Raw genomic sequence first — 13,022 nt, forward strand, 5'->3', positions numbered from 1 at the left:
TTGTATAGCTGGTGTGCTGAATCTCTTCCCGAGATGTTGTTTGCTTCACCCACCCTTCTACCGAGGGATTCCCACTTTTACCTTCCTCCAGTTTTGCAAACAAACCTCATGGATTTTGCTGGAGATGGAAAAGAGGATAGGTAAACCAAGTAATAGGATAGACCAGGGAGCAGAAACAGTGTACAGAGTTCTTCTGGACTATAAACATCACATGTTATAATAAGCAACACACGCAAAATGCTGCTGGAAAGCAGCAGGTCAGGCAGCATCTATAGGAAGAAGTACAGTCGACGTTTCGGGCCAAGACCCTTTGTCAGGTCTCGGCCCGAAACGCCGACTGTACTTCTTCCTATAGATGCTGCCTGGCCTGCTGCTTTCCAGCAGCATTATGTGTGTGTTGCTTGAATTTCTAGTATCTGCAGATTTCCTCATATTTACATGTTATGACTGATATTTTTAACTGACTTGGAAAACTGGTTGGAAAGACTCCATGCTCAACGACGAAAACAAGTGGGAATCTTATCAAAAACCCATGCATTCATTGTGAAGTACTTTCACTATGAAATTATTTGCTTGTGACCTCTTAAAGCTTTCCCAATACTTTTTCCAATTGTTTTCAGAGTGGTAAAGACTTGTATGGTTGTTGGCTCATTCACAGTACAATGGAGCTGTTGGGAATAAATAAATCTCACCTCATAGTGTTGAAAGGTGTTCCTTGTGTGCTTCTGCAAGAACATCCTTGCTGTGATTCTGTTCTGAAAATAAATTTGTCCATAACTAATGTAACAAATAGAATTTAAAAAATCTAGGAGAAATGACCTTTTTCTTTACTGGCATTCAAACATATATGGCAGTAAACTGAACTGCTTGTTAGCAATTGAACCTCTTCTCATAGTTTCTGGCATGGACTCATGATATTGGCCAGAGTGGGGAAGGCATCCACTATACTCCAGTGATGCGTTTGTGTGTCTTCCAAAAGATTATTTATCAGCTGGCATATTAGACACCTTTCCCAAAATCTCTATGTATTTTATGCCCAAATTTAAATCATGTGGAATATCCTGTTTATTCCTGTTCTTTGATAATAGTGCTAGATCCTGTGTTTAAAAAAAATTAAGGGGTACTACAGTTTATAATAAACCCAAACCAAATGACTCACCATAAAATTATCTTCAAGATACTGTTCCAACCATGGCATGTTCTGGGCATCGTTACAGAGGTTCTGTATCCTTGATCTATAATGTTCAGATGGACTGTAGACCAGCAGATTGCATTGAGTAGCATTATCCCATTGGCACATCCTACATCATTTTACTCTGTGTTGAAGTCAGCAGTTACCAAAACAGCCCAAACAAGTCACTTATGAATTAAACAAATACAAGTAAGTATAACCCATGATTCTCAAAAAGATGTACCGGTAGTCATTTAATTCACTATGAAGCAGAAAGTGGTTATTCAGCCCACTGAGTTCATACCAAGTTTTAACAGAGCAATCTCATCAGTCCCAGTCTTACTTGCTCTATCATTTCTTTATACTCCTGCAACTTTGTCTCTTCTGTGGTACCATCAATTCTCCCTTGATTCCTTATACCATTTAATTACACTATGGGATAATTTTAACAGTAGCAAACTAACCCACCAGTATATCTTCAGGTTGTAGGAGAAAACAAAAACACTTGAGAGAAACCCATGTAGTTACAAGGGTGTATGTGCACACAGTGGTGATCAAAAGATTCTTCCAAAAGATTTAAATCTCCTGGCACACGGAGCACTTGAGGTTAGTGTTGAACCTAGCTTCTTGAAGCTTTGGGGCAGTAGTGCTAACTGCTCTTGCCTTAGTTTGCATAAAATCCTATGACATCTATAAAATATCAAATACAATTCTGCTTATTGTAAATATTACTGATTTTGCCCTATCTGTAGCTCTTAACACATTTGACAGGTTGAGTGGGCCTTGACTTTTTCCTGCATAGAGACTCCAGGATTTCCTTGAGATCATGAAGCTCCAGGAAGATTATGCACTAAAATTACCAAACATGTTTGTTAGAATTTGTTTAGAACTTCAAGTTTGTGACCCTGCAGTGGTGGAGCGTATGCAATTCACTATGTAAAACTCTGAGGTGGTCACTTGATCACAATCTAAAAAGTATTGTGACAATGTAACCAAATCTTCTGAAGCTTTCACTTAACTCTTATTACTGATTTACTTTATATCTCAGAATCAGAATCAGGTTTATTATCATCAGCATGTGTGACATGAAATTTGTTAACTTAGCAGCAGCAGTTCAATGCAATACATAATATAGAAGAGAGAAAAAACAAAATCATAATAAATAAGTAAATCAGTGACAGTATATGTATGTATATGGAATAGATTTTTGTTAATGTGCAAAAACAGAAATACTGTATACTTTAAACAGTGAGGTAGTGTCCAAGGGTTCAAGGTCCATTTAGGAATCAGATGGTAGAGGGAAAGAAGCTGTCCTGAATCACTGAGTGCGTGCCTTCAGGCTTCTGTACCTCCTACCTGATGGTAACAGTGAGAAAAGGGCATGCCCTGGGTGCTGGAGGCCCTTTCTGAGACACCGCTCCCTGAAGATGTCCTGGGTACTTTGTAGGCTATTACTCAAGATGAGCTGGTTAGATTTACAACCCTCTGCAGCTTCTTTCAGTCCTGTGCAGTAGCCCCTCCATACCAGACAGTGATGCAGCCTGTCAGATTGCTCTCCATGGTACAACTATAGAAGTTTTTAAGTATATTTGTTCACATGCCAAATCTCTTCAAACTCCTAATAAAGTACGGCTGCTGTCTTGCCTTCTTTATAACTACATCATAATGTTGAGACGAGGTTAGATCCTCAGAGATCTTGACACCCAGGAACTTGAAACTGCTCACTGTCTCCACTTCTGATCCCTCTGTGAGGATTGATATGTGTTCCTTTGTCTTACCCTTCCTGAAGATCACAATCAGCTCTTTCATCTTACTGACCTTTGATTCTCTTTCTACTGATTCTCAATCTCCAAATCACCACATTGTGTTTGTTGATCTTAAATTTATTCTTAGTTAACACTTGCCCCTTGTTTTCAAATCTCCATGTTGTCTTGCCTCTGCATCTAAGCCTCCTCCCTAAACACTCTTGAGCAAAGTACACACCTCTAATTCTGATCTCTTAATGATTTTCAACATAATATAATTTCTCTGCAATAGATACTTTCTACTGGTTGCCAAGGTCATGAGCTTTAGAATTCCCTTCCCTAAACCCTTTCTCCATACTTCTCCTTACTCATTTGAGCTCAATAAATAAATCTTTGATCAATCTTTCGGTCATCTGCCCAAATATTTTCCAAAATTTATTTCAATGCCGATATTTGTTCACTTCCATGAAGCGTCTTGCCTGATTACTTAACTGATTTAAATATTTTACAAAATAGGAAATTGTGATTCAGACCTGAAGAAGCTTGTCATCACATGGTTGTGTGAAATCTGCTTGTTCTTCATTACACTGGCAAGAGAGCTTTTTCCCTGTATAATCCTGGTTTTCTAATGTGACCTTCATGAATTGTTCATTTGAATGATTTTCAAATAGTAAATTTAGCACTATTTTCCTCAACCCCGATATATTCGAACAATGAGCTGTTCCTGTCAGCAGCCCTTTACAGACTGCTAGAAATTGTGTCCATGTGATGTCTACGCTCCCTGGTGTAATTCAGTATTCTGGAGAGTTTGAGTGGAATATATTCTTTAGAACTTAGTAACTTAAAAAGATTGTCTTGGAATTTCAGCAACATGATATTAATTTGTATTTTTGCTAATAAATACAGAGAAAGGGAAGGACAGTAAGAAACTGAATACGAGTATTATTGTTGGAAAACTCTTGGATTCTTGATCCACTGAATTACATTAATTTCTCCTTTTTTGATTAGTACCTGTAAAATTCTATTGATTTAAACAACCCTGGAAATTGTGTAGTGATCTAAAATGTTAATTGTCGATGAGCTTGTTTCATTGTAATTAGTTCCTTCAAGCTTTGCAGATTTCAGTAAATTCTAACAATTTGGATGCTGAACAACATGAAGTTAGTTCTAATTATCTCTCAAAAGAGTAAGAAAAAAAAGTAGATAGTTGCCACATGTTCTTGAATAAGCTGAATATGCAGTCTCCCTGTTCTGTAGCAGCCGATTGCTTGGCAAGAAAAAATAAGTTTCAACGTCATCCATGTGACCTTTTCTCAGAGAATTTGACAATAATCATAATAATTAAAAAATTAAATATTTTTACACTGTGCTTGCTTTAAAAACTGTGTTTATATTACCACTGTGGTGAACTAATTAAAATGGCTATCTTAGGGTGCACATATTAGAATTCCAGTATGCTGCTAAAATAGTTTTTAAAAAGTCACCCATGGGAGTCCTTGGATCTCAAGGGCACATCATAAAGCTACCTGGAGTTAATTTAAGTGTTCATAGAGTGCAGGCACTACCATCCGCAGTCTCTAAACATTTAAATGTTAACTCCTAGGAGAGGAGCTCTGTGCAGGCGTGTAACCAAGCATTCACCAAGCTCTCTCCTGGGCAAGAGAATTGGAGTTCCAGTCAAGCAGCGTAAATAGGAACTGATACTAAAGCCAACAATCTGAGACCAGGAGCTACTGCATAAATGCAGCATTAAGCACTAAACTGCAATTTCTAAAGCCAGCTTTGCATAGTACATAATTTACAGCAGTACAATAAAAAAAACACAATTACCACATTGTAGATTAACCATTCTATTGGAGAATTTTAATAAAATGTATTTATTATAAACCTTGTTTCATATGAACCATGTTAATTATATTCTGAACTTGTTGCTTGTATTTTTAATTCTGGGCTGCTTCAGTCCATTTAGATTTTTTTTGGTAAGTCTTCCCTTTGCACAAGATCTGTAGAGCATTTATTTTGGAATTGAGCCTCATTAGTGTTTGCATTATTTATTTTGAAAGTATATATCAAAATTATTTAACTAGAATAAAGGAAAGGTAAAAGAAAGCTAAATCACCTACTATCCAACTAAAATATAAATGATGATGGCTCAACCCCTCCATGATCGTGAGGACTGTGTAAGCACGTCAGTGCATTATACTCTATAGAATAAATTTTGGAAGTATAGACACTACTTTGTAATTCTTTTACTACTACTGATCAAGGATGAATTTCTCTGCATAGTAGTATCTCTACAAACTGCACTGGAGAAGGGCCAAGTGATGCATTTGACCAATAAATGTGACTTGAGGATATGTTTTTTGGTTTTGAAATAGGCTCTGTTTTAATAGGTTTTATATTAGAAAAGAGAAGCTATGTTAAATATTACATTTATCTAATGCTTATGGTTTCCATCTAAAATCAACTTCATGTTGCATAGTGGTATGAACAGAGAAGGGAATATGTGAGATCAAAAGAACATTGACAACAGCATGAAATAAGGATGTATCTTGGTAAAAGTAAACCTCTAAATTGAGTAACAGCTCTAGCTTGACTTTTAGTTTCAAATTTATGAGCAGTATCAAAAAAAGTTGTTCAAAAAGCAACAATTTTCATGCCCTAAGGGCCTACATATATTGAAATGTTATATTTTAGAAAGTGTAGCTTTAAGATGAGAGGGGAAATGTTTAAAGGAGATTTATAAGGCAATTTGTTTTACAGAGAAGGTGTCTGGAGTGCACTACCAGGGCAGGTGGCTGAAGCAGATATGATGGCAACATTTAGAAGGCATTTAAACAAGCACTTAACAGACAGGGAAAAGAGGGGTGTCGAACATGATGTGCAATTTAAATTGGCTTCGTGGTCAGAAATTGTGAGCCAAAAGGCCTGTTCTTGTGTTGTTCTATATTTTTTTGCTGGTGGTTTACAGGTATTGAATTACTTTTGAAGTAATTGACCTTTTTAATCTAAATTTGTGTAAATGATTGCACAAGCAAAAGTGAGAGTAAGGGCTAGATGGCTTATAATTGGTGTCTGATAGGGTAGAGAAAAATTATCTTGCAGTACAGGAAAGTGCATTGGGAACCTTCTGCACTCACTTGAGGAAGCAGTCAATGCTCAAGTCTACAGCACCTGACAGCACCTTTCAGACATCAGACGAGATTATGCTGAAGTCCTGCAGTGGGAATTGAACTCACAATCTCCTCACTCAATGGGGATAATTCTCTCAGTAAAACCACATTGTTGTTAAAGCAGATACAAACCTTTTCTTACTCACTGGACGCAATCCACATGCACTTCCTCTGATTGAAGGAAGGCTTAAGAGAAGAGGAGAATGCAACCTCTGAACAAAACATCCTTTTTCCAAATGACGAAATATTATACGTTCACTCTAGTGGTCCCTGATTTGAATTCAGATGCTTCCTCTCAAGTGTCACAAATGTCTTTAGCTTTTGAAAGCTCAGATTGGGTTCCATGCAGGTTTTCAGTGTACGATTAAAATTGATGGATGAGCATGCCACTCGGTCAAGAATTGGATAAAATAACCCAAACCTTCGGCTATCAAGAGGATAGAATAGCATGCAACTGCAGTTAATAAAAACATTCCTGTAGATATTTTGTGTATTGAATGTAAATTTGACAGATTATAAAATTGGTGCAAGGGTTTTCAACCGCAAAAGAGATGCATGTAACGCACAACATGCTTGCCCACCCATATAGTCCAATCATTCTGTGTGTGTTCATTTTGCGCTCTGCTCTATTTAAGTTACTTGTATAAGGTGATTGGGAAGAGACTGTACTTTTGTACATGGAGATTGTTTTGATTTGACAGTGTATTGTTTCATAAACTGATGTTAAATTTGTATATCTTTTCATTGTTACATTTTCATCCTTACCATATTCACCACAAACACTTTGTAGCAGTGCTGTGATAGTGGAGATGTTGGCTATTTATTACTTAACATTGTGGACAAAACATGGAGAATAATATTACAATCACCATTACAAACATATATCTTTTTAAAATATCATAATATTATAGCCATGATTCAAATACCAACCATGATCTCTGTTGGTTTGCTGTATGTGCACATTCTCTAAGTACAACTTGCACCTGTAAAGACTTAGAGGCTGAAACAAACTGAATAATTTCACTGGCAGCCAGTTTATCAGCAGGTGTGGTAAATTGAAATAATTATAAACAGTTGGAAAATGCCTTTAGAGAATTTGGATTCCTTTATACAACTTAAATTGAGCAGATGTGCATTTTTAAAAAATGATTTATTTGAAAGGAATAGTGTGTAAACAAGAAAATGAGAATGGTCGCACAAAAGGGAGATGAATGGCACCCTGGGGAGATGCATTGTGCTGTGCTGGAGTGAGAATCCGTTGTAACACTGCAGAGAAACCAAAAGGGCAGAGCTATGTGGGGTTAATACAATGTTAAGCATCACGGAGAAAGTAGAGTTGTCCTCAGTCCAATCTCCCCAGAAGCACTGCAAAATCAATTCTGAAGAGCACAAGAACAACTCTCTCCACAGGCACATTGTCTTTTTGGTTAAGACTCTGTCATAAAAGTTACTGCCAGGACCAATGCTGCTTGCAGAATTTAAAAAGGGTAAAGCTGTCTTTGTGAATGGAACATTATCAGACACATGAAGTGCTGACTTGATCATTAGACTTTATTTTGTTGCTTTTAAATCACTGTAGTTTTGGTCCTCCAGTGAATGAAGCATATTTTAAAACTTTGAATATGACTGTTGATTTTATTTTTGTGGTATTTGACCACAATGAGGGGAAAATGCCATATCCTTTTAAATAATGTATTCAAATATTAATTTAATTCAAGATTAATCATTTTATTTGTTTGATGAAAGGTATAAAGATGTCAAATTAAAATGCAATTGCTTAATGTCATTAGAAGAAAAATTTAAATCTCCCTTTAATGTTTTCAGACGGAAACGACGTAATTTCAGCAAACAAGCAACAGAAGTCTTGAATGAGTATTTTTACTCCCATCTCAGCAATCCATATCCCAGTGAAGAAGCCAAAGAAGAGCTGGCAAAGAAATGCAGCATCACAGTATCACAAGTAAGAAGGACCATCCACAATTTTTGAATTTATTCCAAAGAAATGTGTCTGCTCAAATTTAAAAATATTAAAAGTAAATTGGAAAAGCTGGTTTCAAACCTTTGTTCACTGTGAAACTTCGGGTTCACCTAAGTTAACATGAATTGGCTATACAGTTGACGATTTCTGCAAAATTAATGGTTGCTGCGCCATTTCTTTCATTGTCTGATTTTATATAATGTTTAATTAGATTAAAAATATGTAAATTTGTGAATGATACTGAATTAACAGGTTTCTTCAAATGAGTAATTATGAAGCACAAGAAGTTGTAAAGTTGTACAGTGACTGGCTATTTAAGCAACCCTTGAATTAAATTTCCATTAAGTTTAAATTAGCAATGTAGTACAATTGTATAACTGGATAGAAATATTTACTGTTTAGATCAAGATTTTCATTTTACATTGCAGCATGTAATCATGTCATTGCTGGCACAGGTTATGCTTCTAACTTCAGGACTAAGTTCAGGAGGAGTTTATTCATAAGCAGGGTTAAAAGTCTTTACAATTCTCTGAAAACCCAATCACTGAATATAAGCAAGTCTCAGACTTGCTCCACTTAGGCAAGAAGTGTATTTGTTCCATATTGTACCTAGACAATAATTAGTTTCTCTTCTTCCTTGTTTGTACTGAGACGTGTAAGGTTCATGTTTGTTTTGTGACCCTGGTAAATTATTTTATTGTCAAACTGCAATGGGAATTTAATAATTCCTGTTTAGGAGATTTTCAATGCAGTGGCGTGCTGTCATATTTGAAAATTCATTGATTAAGGAAGTCATTTCCTTTAAAAATCTCCATTTAAAATTTTATCTTTAAATTACATGACCAAATTAAAATAATTTAAAGAGACCTGATATTATAATTCATGTACAGTAGGTCAGAGGCATCTGGGAAGCATGATCTGTGTTCCCACTTGCAAGACTGACCATAGTTCACTTGTGACGTTTTGCTTGTGCGTTAGCCAGTCAGCTTCACTTATGGACATGTATATCATATTTTACAACTAGCGATGACAGCTACTCTATTTATACCTATCAAGGTGTTTGCTAGGTGTCAAGAGTATTGAGTTTGCTTCTAAGCTCAGTGATAGAATGCATTGGTTAAGGTGACATAAACAGTGATCCTGGACTACTGAGTCTTGCATATCAATATTACAGCTCATAATATATTTATCATAATGTGGCTGAGGGTTAAATGGATTGTGCTTTAACTATTCATGGCTTCTGTTCTATTTTTGACATAATGATCGACTTAACCTCCAGAGGAACTTTCAGAAGCATAATTAGAAACCAGCTTGAGGTTAACTAATTAATTAATATTATTCCAATTGTTTCAACTGAGGTTTGAAAGAATCATCTGTAAAAGATGTACTGAAAAGTTAATTTCTGCTGACTGAATAAGCCATTTCTATTAAATTTTATTCATTAATCTTGTGTATTTGCTTAATAGAAATGATGTGAAATTGTGCTATGTATTTGGTTTAGTCCATATGCTATTCTTTTGCAAGAAAGAGTTTTAAAAGTGGGTTCAGACTGTGGTACTATTCTGCTGATAGAACCATCTGCTGATTAAGATGTTACCTGCTTAAACTAAATGCTATTGATGAATATTTTGTTAGAGCAAATATTTCCTAGAAATTAATACAGCTGAATCATTAATATAAATTGTGTAACTTTTTGCAAATCTGAAATTGACTAAATTGAATATTGGAGCTGGTTTCACCAATGTTTTGGCAAAAAAAAAGTCGATCAGATAAAGAATAAAACTTCTTGTTCAGTTTGATGGAAAGAACAAAGTTGCTCAAACAGTAACTTGTGCATTTGCTTTGTAATTCTTAAGGGTGGAAGCAGACTTGAAAGAGACTACACAAATTTTTAATCTATTCCTTTTAAAATAATCTCTTGTTAACTGGTGTGTATGTCATTGTCTTCGGTTATAAGTCTCTGTATGTGAAGGTATTGATTTCTGTAAAGAAATTATCCATATATTGTTAAATAGAACAACATCTTGGATTCTGTTGTGTAAGTGGAGAAAGTTTAAACACATGTTCAATGTGAAAGAAAGTGAGACACGGGACTGGGTGAAGAATCATTTGAGCCTATTGTATTTAGTAAGATCATCACATTCCTACCCGAAGCTTATCTGCGGATTCCAGTGAAATTGAAAAATCCCTGACACTTGCGGTCTTGAATATGGTCAGTCAATATGGCCAGTCACAGACTTCTAATGACTTTTAGCCCTGCTTGTGAATAAACTGCTTCTGATCTCAGTCCTGAAGTCTGGGTCCTTATCTCAAGACCATTGCACAGTAGTAAAGTTACTGGTCTAGTAATTTGGAGACTGGACTATAATTTGGTGACATGAGTTTAAATACTTTTAAATTTCCACTCAAACTGGAATGATTTTCATTGGTTGTCTTCTGCAGAGACAAATAGAAAATATTTAATGTCTTGGAAATTTTGTCACTCCAGTACTTTTAAGTACTAGCTTATCATTATATGAACTTTTAAAATTACTTTTGTACAGTATTTCTTGCTAGTGTATTCATAAAATGAGCTTTTCCCAGATATATCAATATTTTGGTTGACTTTGCTGATTTTAATATCATCCTGGTCCTCGGGATCAGCACTCTTAGCTGTAGCATTATATGCTGTTCTATTAAGTTCCTCCTATTCCCGATTACTTCACTTTGCAAAGGGTGGAGCACTTTTCCGATGGAGATTTTACTTCTCATGGGAATATAGCTTTGCTAAGCATTTTCATTACTTCTTTCCACTAAGTGTACATTTGTTGCAATTATTTTTGTACTTCATTTCCAAAATCCAGTGATGCTTAATTTTTAAAACAGAATATTGCAAATAGCAATATCTACAAATGTGCATTTACTACAAGTGACATGGGGCAAATTCCCACTGGAAGGGAAATGATCAGTTTTATTTTACATCTTGTGTGTTAGCTGCAAATATCTTTTGATTTTCCCCAAATGAAGATTGTGTTTTTAATGAATTGTTTTCTCCTCAGAAAATTTACACTTGCTGAAGTTTAAACACACTTTTATACTTACAAATGTAAAACAGGAGCATGATTACAACAAAGATAGAAATGTTTCTCTCAAATAAGTGATCATAGGTGGAGAATCCCACAGTGCCCTGCCACTCTAACCTGCCAGCTGTGGTTAGCAACAGTTTATTTGATGGAGAGGCTTGTAAGGATAAGCTGCTTTGGTAGGGAAAAACAAATCTTTGATCTCATCCATAACTACCTTTTTCCAGTTAATATTGCATTTTCTGAACATTCACACACATTTTTCTCTTCTCCTGGGCTTGTATATTACATACTATACCTCTCATTGATGCACTGCACACACGTACACACAACCTGCTCACAAACTATCCACACGGACATGAAACCCTCCCAATCATCATGCACTCCTGTGTATGTATGTAGCTACCTTATGCATTATGGATTCACCTAAGCATGCACCTCAAAGAGTTCCTCAGATTTCAATTCCCAGTTGGTACAGCATTCATGAGATTCAGGTATACCAACAGACTGTTAAGATTAATGAAAACCCCAAGTGCAGAGAGATCATTAGAGAACACCAATAAACTTTAAGCACCAAAACTCTGAACTCCATCTGTATCACACATTATTTATGACTCCTTCACTAATAAAGAAGCTATAAAAGACCCTGTCAATAATAAGCTGTGTGGATGGCTCCCAACTACAGTATGGTAGCTTATCTAGAGCAATTACTAATAGAACTACAAAACAGTGGAGAATTTTGACTGTTTTGTGTTTCTGTTTGGTGGGCAGTAGGTAAAATGGAAACAATGAAACTAAATAATAAAAATTATATGAAGTGCAAAAAGCATTTAAGTACCCACTGAGAATTTATTCAAACAAAAGTCACTACAAAAAGCAGAACAATTTTTTAAAAGAGAAGAATCATTGCCTCTGAAAGGAGTCCTTTATGTAAGTGCAATAAATATTCATTAAAATGTGAGTAGCTAATGCAGAGATACAACACTGCAAAGTTCTTAGGCACACATACATAGCTAGGTTGCCTAATACTTTTGCACAGTACAGTAGTAATTTTATGTATTGCACTCTATTGCTGGCACAAAAAAACAAATTTAATGACGCGAGTGATGATAAACCAAATTCTGATATGGGGTCTCTATTGTGGACTGAGAAGGGGGCAGGGAAAAGGGGAAGGGAGAGGGGAGGGAGTGGGAAGCACCAGAGAGACATTTTGTAATGATCAATAAACCAATTGTTTGGAATCAAATGACCTTGCCTGGTGTCTCAGGGCTGAGTGTGTCTGCACCCACACCAACACCTGCCCCTGGCACTCCTCCTCTGCCACCTGTCCCACAGCACTGTCTCAGTGCTCCATGTTGACAAATACAGTACTGTGCAAGTATCTTAGGCACCCTACCTTATATATGTGCCTAAGACCTTTGCACAGTACTATACTTGAAGAAGAATCACAGGCTTCTTTATTCAGTGCCCCTCATTCTTGATCAAATTATAGACTGACGGCTCAAGTTCATGGGAGACCTACATTAAGAGTAGCTTCAAACTAACATGTCTGCTGTGTTCTGGCTGTAGATAAATAAACTACTTCATCGGCTTTCTATAGAAGCAGATGAGTGTCTTGCATGGTGTCAGAAACAGTGAATATTTATACTTCAGGAGGCACTGAAAATAACTGCCATCTCACAACAGCTCTAGTATAATTTGTTAGCCCTTAATTCTATATTTTATCCAGCAATTTACATGTTCTTTACTTTTAATCCACTTCTTGTATACTCAGGCTAATATAAAGGCTTTTTAGGTGTACTTTTCTTAGATTAGATTCTATTTAAAACACTTATTAGAATATACTGGAGGTACAATTGTTTTTGTCAAAGGTAGCTTATTCTCAATGCATTT

General features: G+C 36.0%; 1 protein-coding gene across 4 annotated transcripts in view; it reads left to right on the forward strand.

Moving 5' to 3' along the window:
- The window catches only part of LOC140731181 (pre-B-cell leukemia transcription factor 3), a 199,203-nt gene that overhangs the window by 169,522 nt on the left and 16,659 nt on the right, over nucleotides 1-13,022 (forward strand). For all 4 annotated transcript variants that reach the window (XR_012099739.1, XM_073052622.1, XM_073052621.1 and 1 more), the window contains exon 5: nucleotides 7,914-8,049. Coding sequence is in view for 3 of the 4 variants with exons in the window: in XM_073052622.1 (XP_072908723.1) it covers nucleotides 7,914-8,049 (136 nt within the window). In the remaining variant the exon portion in view is untranslated. The remainder of the gene's footprint in view (nucleotides 1-7,913; nucleotides 8,050-13,022) is intronic.

This window comes from Hemitrygon akajei, chromosome 7 (genome assembly GCF_048418815.1).
Source record: "Hemitrygon akajei chromosome 7, sHemAka1.3, whole genome shotgun sequence".
Lineage (NCBI taxonomy): Eukaryota > Metazoa > Chordata > Chondrichthyes > Myliobatiformes > Dasyatidae > Hemitrygon > Hemitrygon akajei.